Source organism: Apaloderma vittatum, unplaced genomic scaffold (genome assembly GCF_000703405.1).
Source record: "Apaloderma vittatum isolate BGI_N311 unplaced genomic scaffold, ASM70340v1 scaffold33167, whole genome shotgun sequence".
Classification (NCBI taxonomy): domain Eukaryota; kingdom Metazoa; phylum Chordata; class Aves; order Trogoniformes; family Trogonidae; genus Apaloderma; species Apaloderma vittatum.
In genome coordinates, this window is record NW_009728641.1 from 7,460 (window position 1) to 18,305 (window position 10,846).

At 44.9% G+C, this 10,846-nt stretch overlaps 1 protein-coding gene across 1 annotated transcript in view; it reads left to right on the forward strand.

Annotated features, from left to right (window-relative positions):
• The window catches only part of TRAF6 (TNF receptor-associated factor 6, E3 ubiquitin protein ligase), a 10,389-nt gene extending 755 nt beyond the window's left edge, over window positions 1-9,634 (forward strand). The window contains exons 2-6 of the mRNA XM_009874131.1: window positions 5,890-6,040; window positions 6,598-6,756; window positions 7,261-7,332; window positions 7,857-7,934; window positions 8,753-9,634. Coding sequence (XP_009872433.1) covers window positions 5,890-6,040; window positions 6,598-6,756; window positions 7,261-7,332; window positions 7,857-7,934; window positions 8,753-9,634 — 1,342 coding nt within the window. The remainder of the gene's footprint in view (window positions 1-5,889; window positions 6,041-6,597; window positions 6,757-7,260; window positions 7,333-7,856; window positions 7,935-8,752) is intronic.
• Window positions 9,635-10,846: the final 1,212 nt, after the last annotated feature.

Consider the following 10,846-nt stretch of genomic DNA (forward strand, 5'->3'; position numbering starts at 1 on the left):
GTCCTCCTCGGCCCCGAGTGGAACTGCTTAAGGTGTGTTACCAGGGAGCACTGTCAGAACTCTAATTCCCAAAAGATAGTTTTGGATAAACGCCGTGTGCGGCCAAAATGTCGTGAGGCAGGAGGTTAAGTATTTTGCCATTTATGCAGATTTACACAGATGATGAATCTAAAAATTTGATTGAGAAAACATCAAATGGGAATTTTTTAAAAGTAGCCAAGTCTTCCAAATAGATTCCATTTTCGCCCAAGGTTACAAAACCTGGTTTTCCCTGTGCTTGTTTCTTTCCATAACTAGAGGCCGCTGCAGACAGGATGGTTTCGTGGTACAGGTACAGGAATTCAGACTTTCAGCCCTTCACTTGAGATCCACTGCTGCCTTTTTGGGCTGAGAGAGAGTGTAACGAGGCAATAGTCTCGAACAAAGTGTTGAGAGAGGAAATCACGTGACGTGTTGGGGAGCGGGGATAAGATAGGAAGTTGCCTTCATATCGTAACAGCTGGGCTCGTAAAAATGAATGACTGAAAGAGCAAGGAAGGGCAGAAAGGACACGGGGAGAGTGTACTTCTCTCAAACCTGAATTACAGTCACGGCTGTCCCACACGTGTTGGTGAGCATGGGAACGCACTGATCGATTTAAACACTAGATATTATGCTGTAGGGGTTTTCCTTCTCAGCAAAAGCCAGATTTTTCTCTTATCAATTGCTCGCGTAGCTCAGATGTCACAGTGCTTTGATAGGAATCTCTGTGTTGAATTCTGTGTGGTGCACATGTAGAACTGGGTAATTTTCAACGGTGCTTTGCACACCTTTGTTTGAAGATCATAAACTGTCTTCAGTGTTGGTTTTCCCAGGCATTTTTTTTTTGGCCTGCAAAACAGACAGTGCTTTCTTGGTTGGTTTCCCATTCCACTTATCCGTAGTTCTATACCATTGCTTTCTCCCCGTGGCCCATCGTTTTTAGCTCCCTGAATTAATAGTATGCCAGCAACGAGGTTGACCGAGTACAGTGTTTTGTGGGCTTCTCTGTAGCTTCCGTGACTGCTGTATGTGGTGCCACTCTATTTCTTTATGGTATCCATTTTAGAGCAAGGAGCATAGCGTTGGAGCTGCAAGTGAAAAGGCAAACCTAACTTTGCGCTGCCTACTTGTGACAGCGAGAGCAGGCTGTTCTCCAGTCAGCAAGCGGTGAAATTTCCTGTGTGTGTATGCAACATGGTTCTTTTGAACAGCTTCATTAATAATTACTTAGACTTTTGAACAGTTTCATTGATATTACTTAGACAAGCATGCATATTCCCCATCCAGAAAATGCCGAATGCCAGCAGTGTTCACCCGTGAGGAGTAGCTCACCTGTGGGTTCTGCGGAGGAAGCTGAGGCACACTCATTTCTCCACTAACCGTACCATGAGATAACTCTGCTCCCTAGTCCCTTGACTTGTTCCCTGTGTTCCTGCTGTTGCAAGGAAAGTGTGTCAGGCCTTACCCAGCTCCACCTCTCAGCCGGGTGCATGAAAAAAGGCAAAAAAAATCCCCCAAACCTGAACCTGTCAGCTTTGACTGCAGTCCAGTCTCCTAGGCACTAGCAGCCGGCTTCGCTGTCTGGCCTTTGCTTCACACATTCCAAGCTAAATTCTTTCGGGAGGTTAATGTACGTAATCTCATGCATGCTTGCAAGCACTGAATTAAACATTTGGACTAATAAAGGCCATTAAATTTTGGGATTCCTTACTTGCTCTCTCCGAGCTTGCTCTGTATGTTGGCAGTAGCAGTTTTTACACTCTTCTTTTTTAACTTGGGTATTTCTGGAAGAAAGAGAAGAAATCTGTAGACCTTCTCACGGCAGTATGATGTCTATAAATCCTGAAGGTAAATAAGTACTTAAGTACTGACTAAGTACTGAGCTTTAGAAATGTCTGCTCACCAATCATTTCAAACACAACAGAATTGATGGGTTGAAAACTGAAGGGGGAAAATGACTGAACTTTAAAATTACCCCAGATGGGTGTCTCATTTCCAGTCTTTCAGATCCTTAACAGCTTAGGCCATCTTGTTTTCTAATTCTGCTGCTTCTGCTGATGAGCTGCACCGTTACAGTCATCGGTTAGAATTTACCGTAGGACTGCCCATACTCAAAACAGCACAGCTCGTAGCAGGTACAGAAACTTCCTTCTTAGACCCCAGGCATGGGAAATTGTTTCTCTTACTTTTTAAATCAAGAGAGCATTTGCTCTGCTCAAAGTTTTAGGTCTGCAAACGGTTTTGTTGACCAGAAGCTTTTGCTTCTGTTACACTCTAATACTTCATTTCTATGCTAAACACGGGTGGAAAGCAATCTTGGAGACTATAGATCATCACTGTGATGTTTAAAAAATTTCGTTGATAGTAAATGTTCTCCCTCATTCCCCACTGAAACCTGTGTTTGGGCACTTGGAGTGAGAGCTGGTGAAAGCAGAACTCAGTGCCAGACCCCTCTGCCTCCCCCAAGGGCTGAATTGCTTAATTGGCCAGGCTGTTGAGTGCGTAGCGTCTGCAGTTCAGTATTGATGTGGAGTTATGTAATGCATTGATTCATCTCATTGGGAAGTTCCTGCAGAGCTCAGATGAAAATGGAAAGTGATTTTTTACATTCTCAAGTACTGTGTTTTTTTTCATTAAGTGATTGTCACAGCCTTTATTTGATCAAGAAAACAATGCTTCTGTTTAATCCTCATTTCCCCACTGTCAGCCCCTGTGAACACAGAGAGTAAGGTTTTTAAACGATGAAGGATGGACAAGCAGTTTTTGAGTAACTACTTCTTGTGACTTGCACAAACAACTCATAGAGTCATAGAAACATCAAGGTTGGGAAGGACCTTGAGATCACCAAGTCCAACCTACAGCCCTGCACCACCCCAGCACCAAACCATCTCCTGAATTGCCCCATCCAGCTGTTTTTTAAACACGTCCAGGGATGGTGACTCCACCGCCTCCCTTAGCAACCCATTCCAACGCTTCACCACCCTTTGGGTGAAGAAGTTTTTCCTAATATCCCGTCTAAACTTCCCCTGGCGCAACTGGAACCCGTTCCCTCTATTCACTGGGGAGAAGAGGCCAACACCCGTCTCACTACAGCTGCCTTTCAGGGAGTTGTAGGGAGCAATAAGGTCTCCCCTCAGCCTCCTCTTCTTCAGGCTGAACAGCCCCAGCTCCCTCAGCCTCTCTTCGTAAGACTTACCCTCTAGTCCCCTCATCGTTCTGGTTGCCCTTCTCTGTACTTCTGCAGCACCTCGATGTCCCCCGGTGTCTTATCAACACCCCCAGGTCCCTCTCTGCTGAGCAGCTCTCCAGCCACTCCTCTAATTGTAGTTGTCTGTGCTGAAGAATCGTAGAATCACGGAACAATTCAGGTTGGAAAAGCCCCTTGGGACCATCGAGTCCAACCATTGACCCTACACTACAAGGTCACCCCTAAACCGTATCACCCAACACCACATCTAAGCGACACTTGAACACCTCCAGGGATGGCGACTCAACCCCCTCCCCAGGCAGTCTGTTCCAGGGTCTGACCACTCTTGAAGAATTTCTTCCTGATGTCCAGCCTAAACCTGCCCTGTTGCAACTTGCAACCATTCCCCCTGGTTCTGTCCCTAATTCCCTGTGAGGAGAGACCAGCACCAACCTCTCTACAATGTCCTGTCAAGTAATTGTAGAGCATGATGAGATCCCCCCTCAGCCTCCTCTTGGTCAAACTGAAAGAAGTTGTGGCTGCAACTAGAAAGACTTTTTAAAAAGCTTTTAAGGACTGAAGTCTTAGATCTTACAGTGTGAGGGACGTGATTAGACCAGGTGGATTTGTTTGCCTACTGGGATGTCTTGGCATCTTTTAAATAAAGCTGTCTGAAGTGCTTGGAAGTGCTGTGAGTCATGGCAGTGAAGCAGCTTATCCACCTAAGTAACTGCAAATAATAGATTACAAATTACTGTCTGCGAATTACTTGATTAGAAATTTTAGAAAAAATAAGTTTGGATGCAGAAGTTAATTAAATTTTCACTCCAGTCTTTCTTCTCCTGTAAGTGAGATCAAAGATGCCTTAGGGCTCAGCGTAGAGCTCGCCAAGTACCGGAAGCTCTGTCTGTCAGAAGAGCAGAATCATGAGCTGACACAAGGCAGCAAGGAAAGCTTTGGGTGCTAGAAGTTCATCAGGCAACCAGCTTCAGCTTCTAGGCTAAACTGCCCAGGCTTTTCTCAGACTGGTCACACAGCAGGCTTTTTCTCTACGGAGAATTAGTCTGGCTTTGCTTTTCATACCTATATTTTAATTTCAGAAGTTACAGGAATATTCATTGTGCTTTGCAGCAGGTGCTTATCGTTTCATGGGCACTGTTGTGGGTGGCACAGCCCAATGTAATAAATCATTCCAGCCTAGGAAAGGCTCCACTGCAGTATAAATTAGAACTGAGGTGCATCAACTCAGTTCTGTGATAGAAAACATGTAGCAACATCTTTGTAGATGGATCTAAGCAGCCTTTTAAGGACAGGGAAGGGAGCGTGTCTGCACTGGGACAGAGATCGGCGTGGTGCCGCTGGTGGTAGCTCAGGGAGCCGTGGAACAAACCAGGTGTTTTCTCTTTTCCACTTGTTTAGGAGTGCGCCCGTCAGCGTTTGCAAGCAAAACCTAGGAAAGGAAGTGCTTTGTCTCTTTTTGAAGCCTCAGCTTCACCCCCGCTTCCTCTAGCCACGGCGCTGATGGAGGAGTTGCTGAGCAATTATTTCCTTTTCCAACAAAGAGCACAAATTCCCTCTTGGTCTCCGCCGCCCGCTGAGGTTCTCCTTCCTCTCACGCTCACAAGCGGTGACAGCGATCTGGCCTTCAGGCCTTTTGCACCACGAGTGCTCGCCGGCATTTTTCCACCCGTGTGTTTTTCCATCTTGTTTCCACCAGTCACGAAGCTGTGATCCCTCGTGCCTCTTTCACTGTGTTACTTAATTGTGATTAGATACGTTGACCTCCTGCCTTAAGGACTGAGCTGATAAGGGGGCATTTTTTAAAGGAAAACTTAGTGGGGGTTGTCCCATTTTACTCCTTTTCTAAGAATTCTAGTGTAGACAGAATCTGACAAAGTGGAACGAGCTGTTGGTTCTCTTGGGCAAGTTGCACACGCTCATGTTGCACCATCGGACCCCAAACTGGCACCAGTTAGCACTGACTTCCAGTCTGTTTGCTGTTGAAACGCCTTCAGATACAACACCCGGTCCCAAATCCAGTGTCATTTTCATACTTTCCACTAATTTGCCTGTCGGGCGTTTTGTCACCTGTCTTTGCTTTAGGAATAAAGTAACTGATCAAATTCTTGTACGACCAAAGCGGCGAAACGAGCTGTAGGAAAAGCAACGCCAAATATTAAGTGAATCTGTGTGGGAAAAAAAAAAAGACACAATTTTTTGCTTTCTCCCAGCTGTGATCACTTTGGCTGTTTTATAAAGTGAGAAAGAAACAGAGAAGGTCCAAGAATCCTTAAAGCATTGTTTAGAAATGGCATGTGAAATATTCATTGATGTTTGAGCTATGTGAAGTACAGAAACAGGATTTTAAGTTCGTAGTTTCATTACATCCTCCTCAAGTTTATTTCTAGAGTATTTACCGTGGCGTTTGTCCAACTAAAAACTCTTGAGTTAGGAAAACGCTGCAATCCCGGTCGTGCCACCTCTAGGGAAGCGTGAGTATTTCCCATTTCTCTGATGTACGTTGCGTATTGTCTGGTAATTACTACGTGAATGCCGTTGTTTTGCAAAGACTTTCTCGAGGCGTTATAATTTGGCCACCAATGTCTTGCTAGCGTAACAACGTTTTAAATGAGGGCAAAGAAAACCTGGAATCCCTTTTTCCTTTCTTTTCTGTGTTGTAGAGATGCAGGTCACAAATGTCCGGTAGACAATGAAATTCTGCTCGAAAATCAGCTTTTTCCTGACAACTTCGCTAAACGGGAAATCCTTTCATTAACAGTAAAGTGTCCCAACAAGGGCTGTGGGATGAAGATGGAGCTGAGGCATTTAGAGGTAAGAATTAGTTTTCAAAATACAGACCCTCGTTTTCATGGACAAGGAAGAATTCAAAATAAGATAACGTGGTTATAGCCAATAGCTGCTTAAGCCATTCCTTGAAAATTAGAGCTACACATTGGTTTGGGGTTGGTTTTGGTTTCTGAGTCTTTGATTAGGTGCTTCTCAAGTGACCATTGCAATGCATGGAAATGGCATTAACGTAGCTTTCTCTTCAGCATCAGTTACGCTTGGCTCGTGATCAGCTGTAGCTGTGCTTCACCCAAGTTCCCTAGGGTCAGTTCAATGTTCCTCAGGTAGATTAGCTGAAATAATTGTTTTGCAAAATAATATACACATTTGAAAGGATAACCATAAAGGTAAGAGCATTTTTACAGCTCTGAACACGTGTAGTTCTGAGCTCAGTGATGGGACTGTGACAGGTCATTGGTACAGTGGACCTAAGGCCATAAGGATTTGCTTGCATGAAGGAAACTGCAGTTTGTCCCTCCTGAAAACAGGGGAGACAGTAGTACCTGCCTGCGGTTTCACGTCCCTCTTTTGTCCTTGTGCAGGACCACCAGGTGCAGTGTGAATTTTCCACGGTGGAGTGCCCCCAGTGCCAAGGAGCCTTCCAGAAGAACCATCTGAAAGAGCACATGACGCAGGAGTGTCCGAGGCGTCAAGTCTGTTGCCCAAACTGTGCCACGTCTATGGCCTATGAAGATAAAGAGGTCAGTTTTTCAACCTTGATGCATACGGGTTTGCTTGTAAAGAGAACATCTTTTTAAAAAAAAAATAGTCCTTTCCTTTTTGAGCTTCCATTTATCTGTATACGGGTGTGTTTTATCGCAAGGGCTGTTAATTTTATGACACCAAATTGTGAATTGTCAGAAGAAAATACCTCATACAGTCCAACAATACAAAAAAACCCCTTTAATACAGTTCCACTGCAACTGAATGTGAAATTCAGAAACATTTGGATAAATCCAGACTCCTTTGCTGCATAAGAGCTTTCAGAAATAAAATATCTGCAAGTTTATGAATCTCTGGTATGAGTCCAGGAAGAAACAGTAATTATAGAAAACATATTATTCGGACTAAGAGGATTGTCCTTGTTTCGCGGTTGCAAGATTGGAAATGTAAGTAAAAACTTAACAGAGGTGATTGGCGCTCTTTTAAATTGTGTAACTTTTATCGATTCCTTCTTTTCTCTCCTTTTCTGTTTCCTAACTAAGCTTCATGACCAGACCTGCCCGCTCGCCAACGTGTTCTGTGAATACTGCAACACCGTGCTCATCAGAGAACAGGTAAGGGGCTGCCTCTCTCTGGGTTTCACCTGGTCCACGTGTGTTGTCTTCAATCTGAAATCTGAATTGCATCTTGAATCCGAAATCAAACTTGGCAGCCTGTCGCCGTTAGAGTGGGACGGCAGCTACGTTAGCGATGCAGGTTAGAATAAAGAGTGATTATGTCAAATCGGAGAAACGCTCTGAAAAGCAGGGTTGGGATCGGTAAAGACAAAGGAAAAAATCTGTCATCAGGTAGAAGAATGAGCTGCAAAAATAGGGAACAGAGAAAGCTGAACCAGGTAACATCCTGGCATTAATGGCTGAAGCTTGTATTCTCCTTCATCGTGATGGTAACTATCTAACAAGGTATTGCTCAAGTACGTACGAGGGGGATGTGGAATTTTCACGACCACCTTTTTTCTTCAAAACTTCCATATGTGAGAAATTAATACAGGCATTGGTACATCCAGCTGTATTCTTTCAGGATATTATAAAGGAATGCTCTTGATGGAAAAACTGATTGCAAATCTGATTTGTTTTAGATGCCCAACCATTACGCCAATGATTGTCCCACTGCCCCTGTGCCATGTTTTTACAGTGCCTTTGGCTGTCCTGAAAAGGTAAGCCCCGGGTCAGAACCCTGAGCTGCAAACCTTGTGCGTGGCTTTTATTAACATGTTTTCCTATTCTTATCTCATTCACCAGCCCAAATCCCCAGTGACTGGTGGTTGGTTTGGTTTTTTTTGTTTTGAGTTACCTTAATTCTAAAACACCACATGTTGATACACTGCCGTTCAAAAGTTCTTTTCAAATTTAAAAATCTCTGAGAATGATTTGCTTGATGAACTTGCTTTTATTAAGCCGTGAGTGATTTCTTAGCTTTCATGTCAGTAAAGTAGCTTCTGGCATTTCTTGCAGTTGTCACCAAATAGCCATGGCTGTTAGAGTTAGTGAAGAAAACCTGACTGCGCTTTAACAGTTGCAAAGTTATTTCATCTGGAGAACACTTCTTTCTAGTTTTTTATGAGAAATGGATCTATTTCTTTAATTGTTTCTGCATCAGCTCTTGTGCACCTTTGATTTTAGTTTGCATTGGAGCATTTCGGCAAATTGATCAGGGAATCCAATGCTGATTTACAACACGCTAGAAGTACCAAATTTATGTTCATCACTAACACTTTTGCACCATGTCCTTGTTTCGAGTTGAACAATATTTGCCTGCTGGCGTTTGACCTTTTTCCTTCATTTGTCGAGAGTGTGATCTTAACTCTGAGCTCTCACTTGGTGAAGTGCTGCTTTGTCACGTCACCTGCCCTCGCTTCCCAATTCCATTTTTCCCTCACGTAGCAGAAGCAACTCGTTTCATTTTCTTCATGCTGACGACGCGATTGCAGGTACCGTTCGATCTGTTCCTAACGCCGGGTCTCTTAAATTCCAGATGCAAAGGAACGAACTGGCGCGACACATGCAGGAATTCACTCAGGTTCACATGAGAATGATGGCTCAGAGCTTTCAGAATATCAGTGTTACCGCTACAAACCCCGTACCCTTCCTCAACGGCCTGCCCTTTGAGCCTGCCCTCTTCTCACACGTCTCGCACGCCGCGTATGACTGTAATCCAGAAGTTGAAAACTTCAAGGAAACCATTCAGCAGCTGGAAGGTCGCCTGGTAAGACAAGATCACCAGATCAGAGAACTCATCGCTAAGATGGAGACGCAGAACACGCACGTGGCAGAGCTGAAGCGCACCATCCGGAACCTGGAGGGAAAGATCACTGAAATGGAGGCGCAGCAGTGTAACGGTATTTACATCTGGAAAATTGAGAACTTCAGCGGGCTCCAGAAAGCCCAGGAGGAAGAGAGGCCCGTGGTGATACACAGCCCGGGCTTCTACACCGGCAAGCCCGGCTACAAGCTGTGCCTGCGCCTGCACATCCAGTTGCCAAACGCTCAGCGTTGCGCTAATTACATCTCGCTCTTTGTCCACACCATGCAAGGGGAGTACGACAGCCACCTGCCGTGGCCTTTCCAGGGCACCATACGACTGTCTATTTTGGATCAGTCCGAAGGCCCCGAGAGGCAGAATCAGGAAGAAGTGATGGAAACCAAGCCCGAGTTACTCGCCTTCCAGAGACCAACAATCCACCGCAACCCCAAAGGGTTCGGTTACGTGACTTTCATGCATCTGCAAGCCTTGAAGCAAAGAACCTTCGTAAAGGATGACACCCTCCTGGTGCGCTGCGAAGTTCTAACGCGCCTGGATTTGAACAGTCTCCGCCGAGAAGGATTCCAGCCTCGCAGCGCGGACGGAGCTGTGTAGCCTGTAAGTCTTAAGCGGAGGAATGGAGCTGCTGCTCGCGTTCTTCCAGCACAGATCACGAGCGTGTTCCATCGTCCAAATAGGCTGCGTTTGGAAAAGATCGTAGTTGGTGTTCACCTGAATAGAACTGTGTTGTTGCTGGTATACTTTTGTTTTCCCCTCTCCTGGATGAGGTTACATGTTCAGATATTTGGTGGTGTTCTCTCTGAAAGTAATAAGCTACTTCAGTAGCAAGCTAACTCGATGAAGTGTTGGTAATCAAAGCTTAGCTGCTTGTAGAGAAACCTTGCTGAAGCACCTGTGCGCCTTGGTTTGGTAAAACTTCAAAATCTGTTCACCTCAGTGCCTTGGAGTAGGTACCGTGGCAGGGAATTTGCTAAATTAGCGAAGATGAGGGTGGGTTGGTTTGTTTTTCACAGAGCTTGGGAAAGTTGGGACAGTTTCCTACTAACTTCTCTAGAACTTTGAATTGGCTACACTTCTTTTGAAGCATGAAGTCAGGTTATGACTTTGCTCACATCACCTAGGGTTGAGGGATGCTGTGACCCTTCCCTCCTCCAGAGTTAAGCTTCGAGCAAAATTAGCAAGAGGAAAAACTGCAGTCCCATTTGCTCAAAGGAAAAAAAAACCTGGCCTCTGTAGTTACTGATTTACTATGACAAGAATTCCTGAGCTTCCTAATGTTGCCTGTATTATTGTTTTCTGTGCTGATGGTTTGTAAAGCCATGAAAACGTTGAGTTTGACCAGTCAAAGCCGAGTCGTTCAAATTCACTGGTGCTAAAAATTGCAACTTCTCACGGTGCTGATCAAGTTCTGAGTCTTGTGTTTAAAACGAGGGAACTGCTCACGGTCGGGTACCGAAGAAGGAGTGAAGCTGTGCGCCAGCCTGCGGGTGTTACTTCCCCAAGCTAGTGAGGCACCCTGACAGCTTCCTGGCTGAGGGTAAAGAGGGTCAGTTGTGGACTGACTTGGTGTAGTTGCTGTGTTTAGAGGGCAGGTGAGCATATATTACTCATGGAGAAGAATTTAAAACTGTCTTTGTAAACCTCTTTAGTGGTTTTCATACTGAATTGCCTCGACTTGCTAACCTGAACTGTTTGATTTTAAAGTGGCTTCAGTTAGAGCATTCCTAGTAGTTAAACCATTCTTAACCGAGCGCTTTTAACGCACACGGCAGTGCCCAGACCTACGATACACAGAAGGCACTGCAC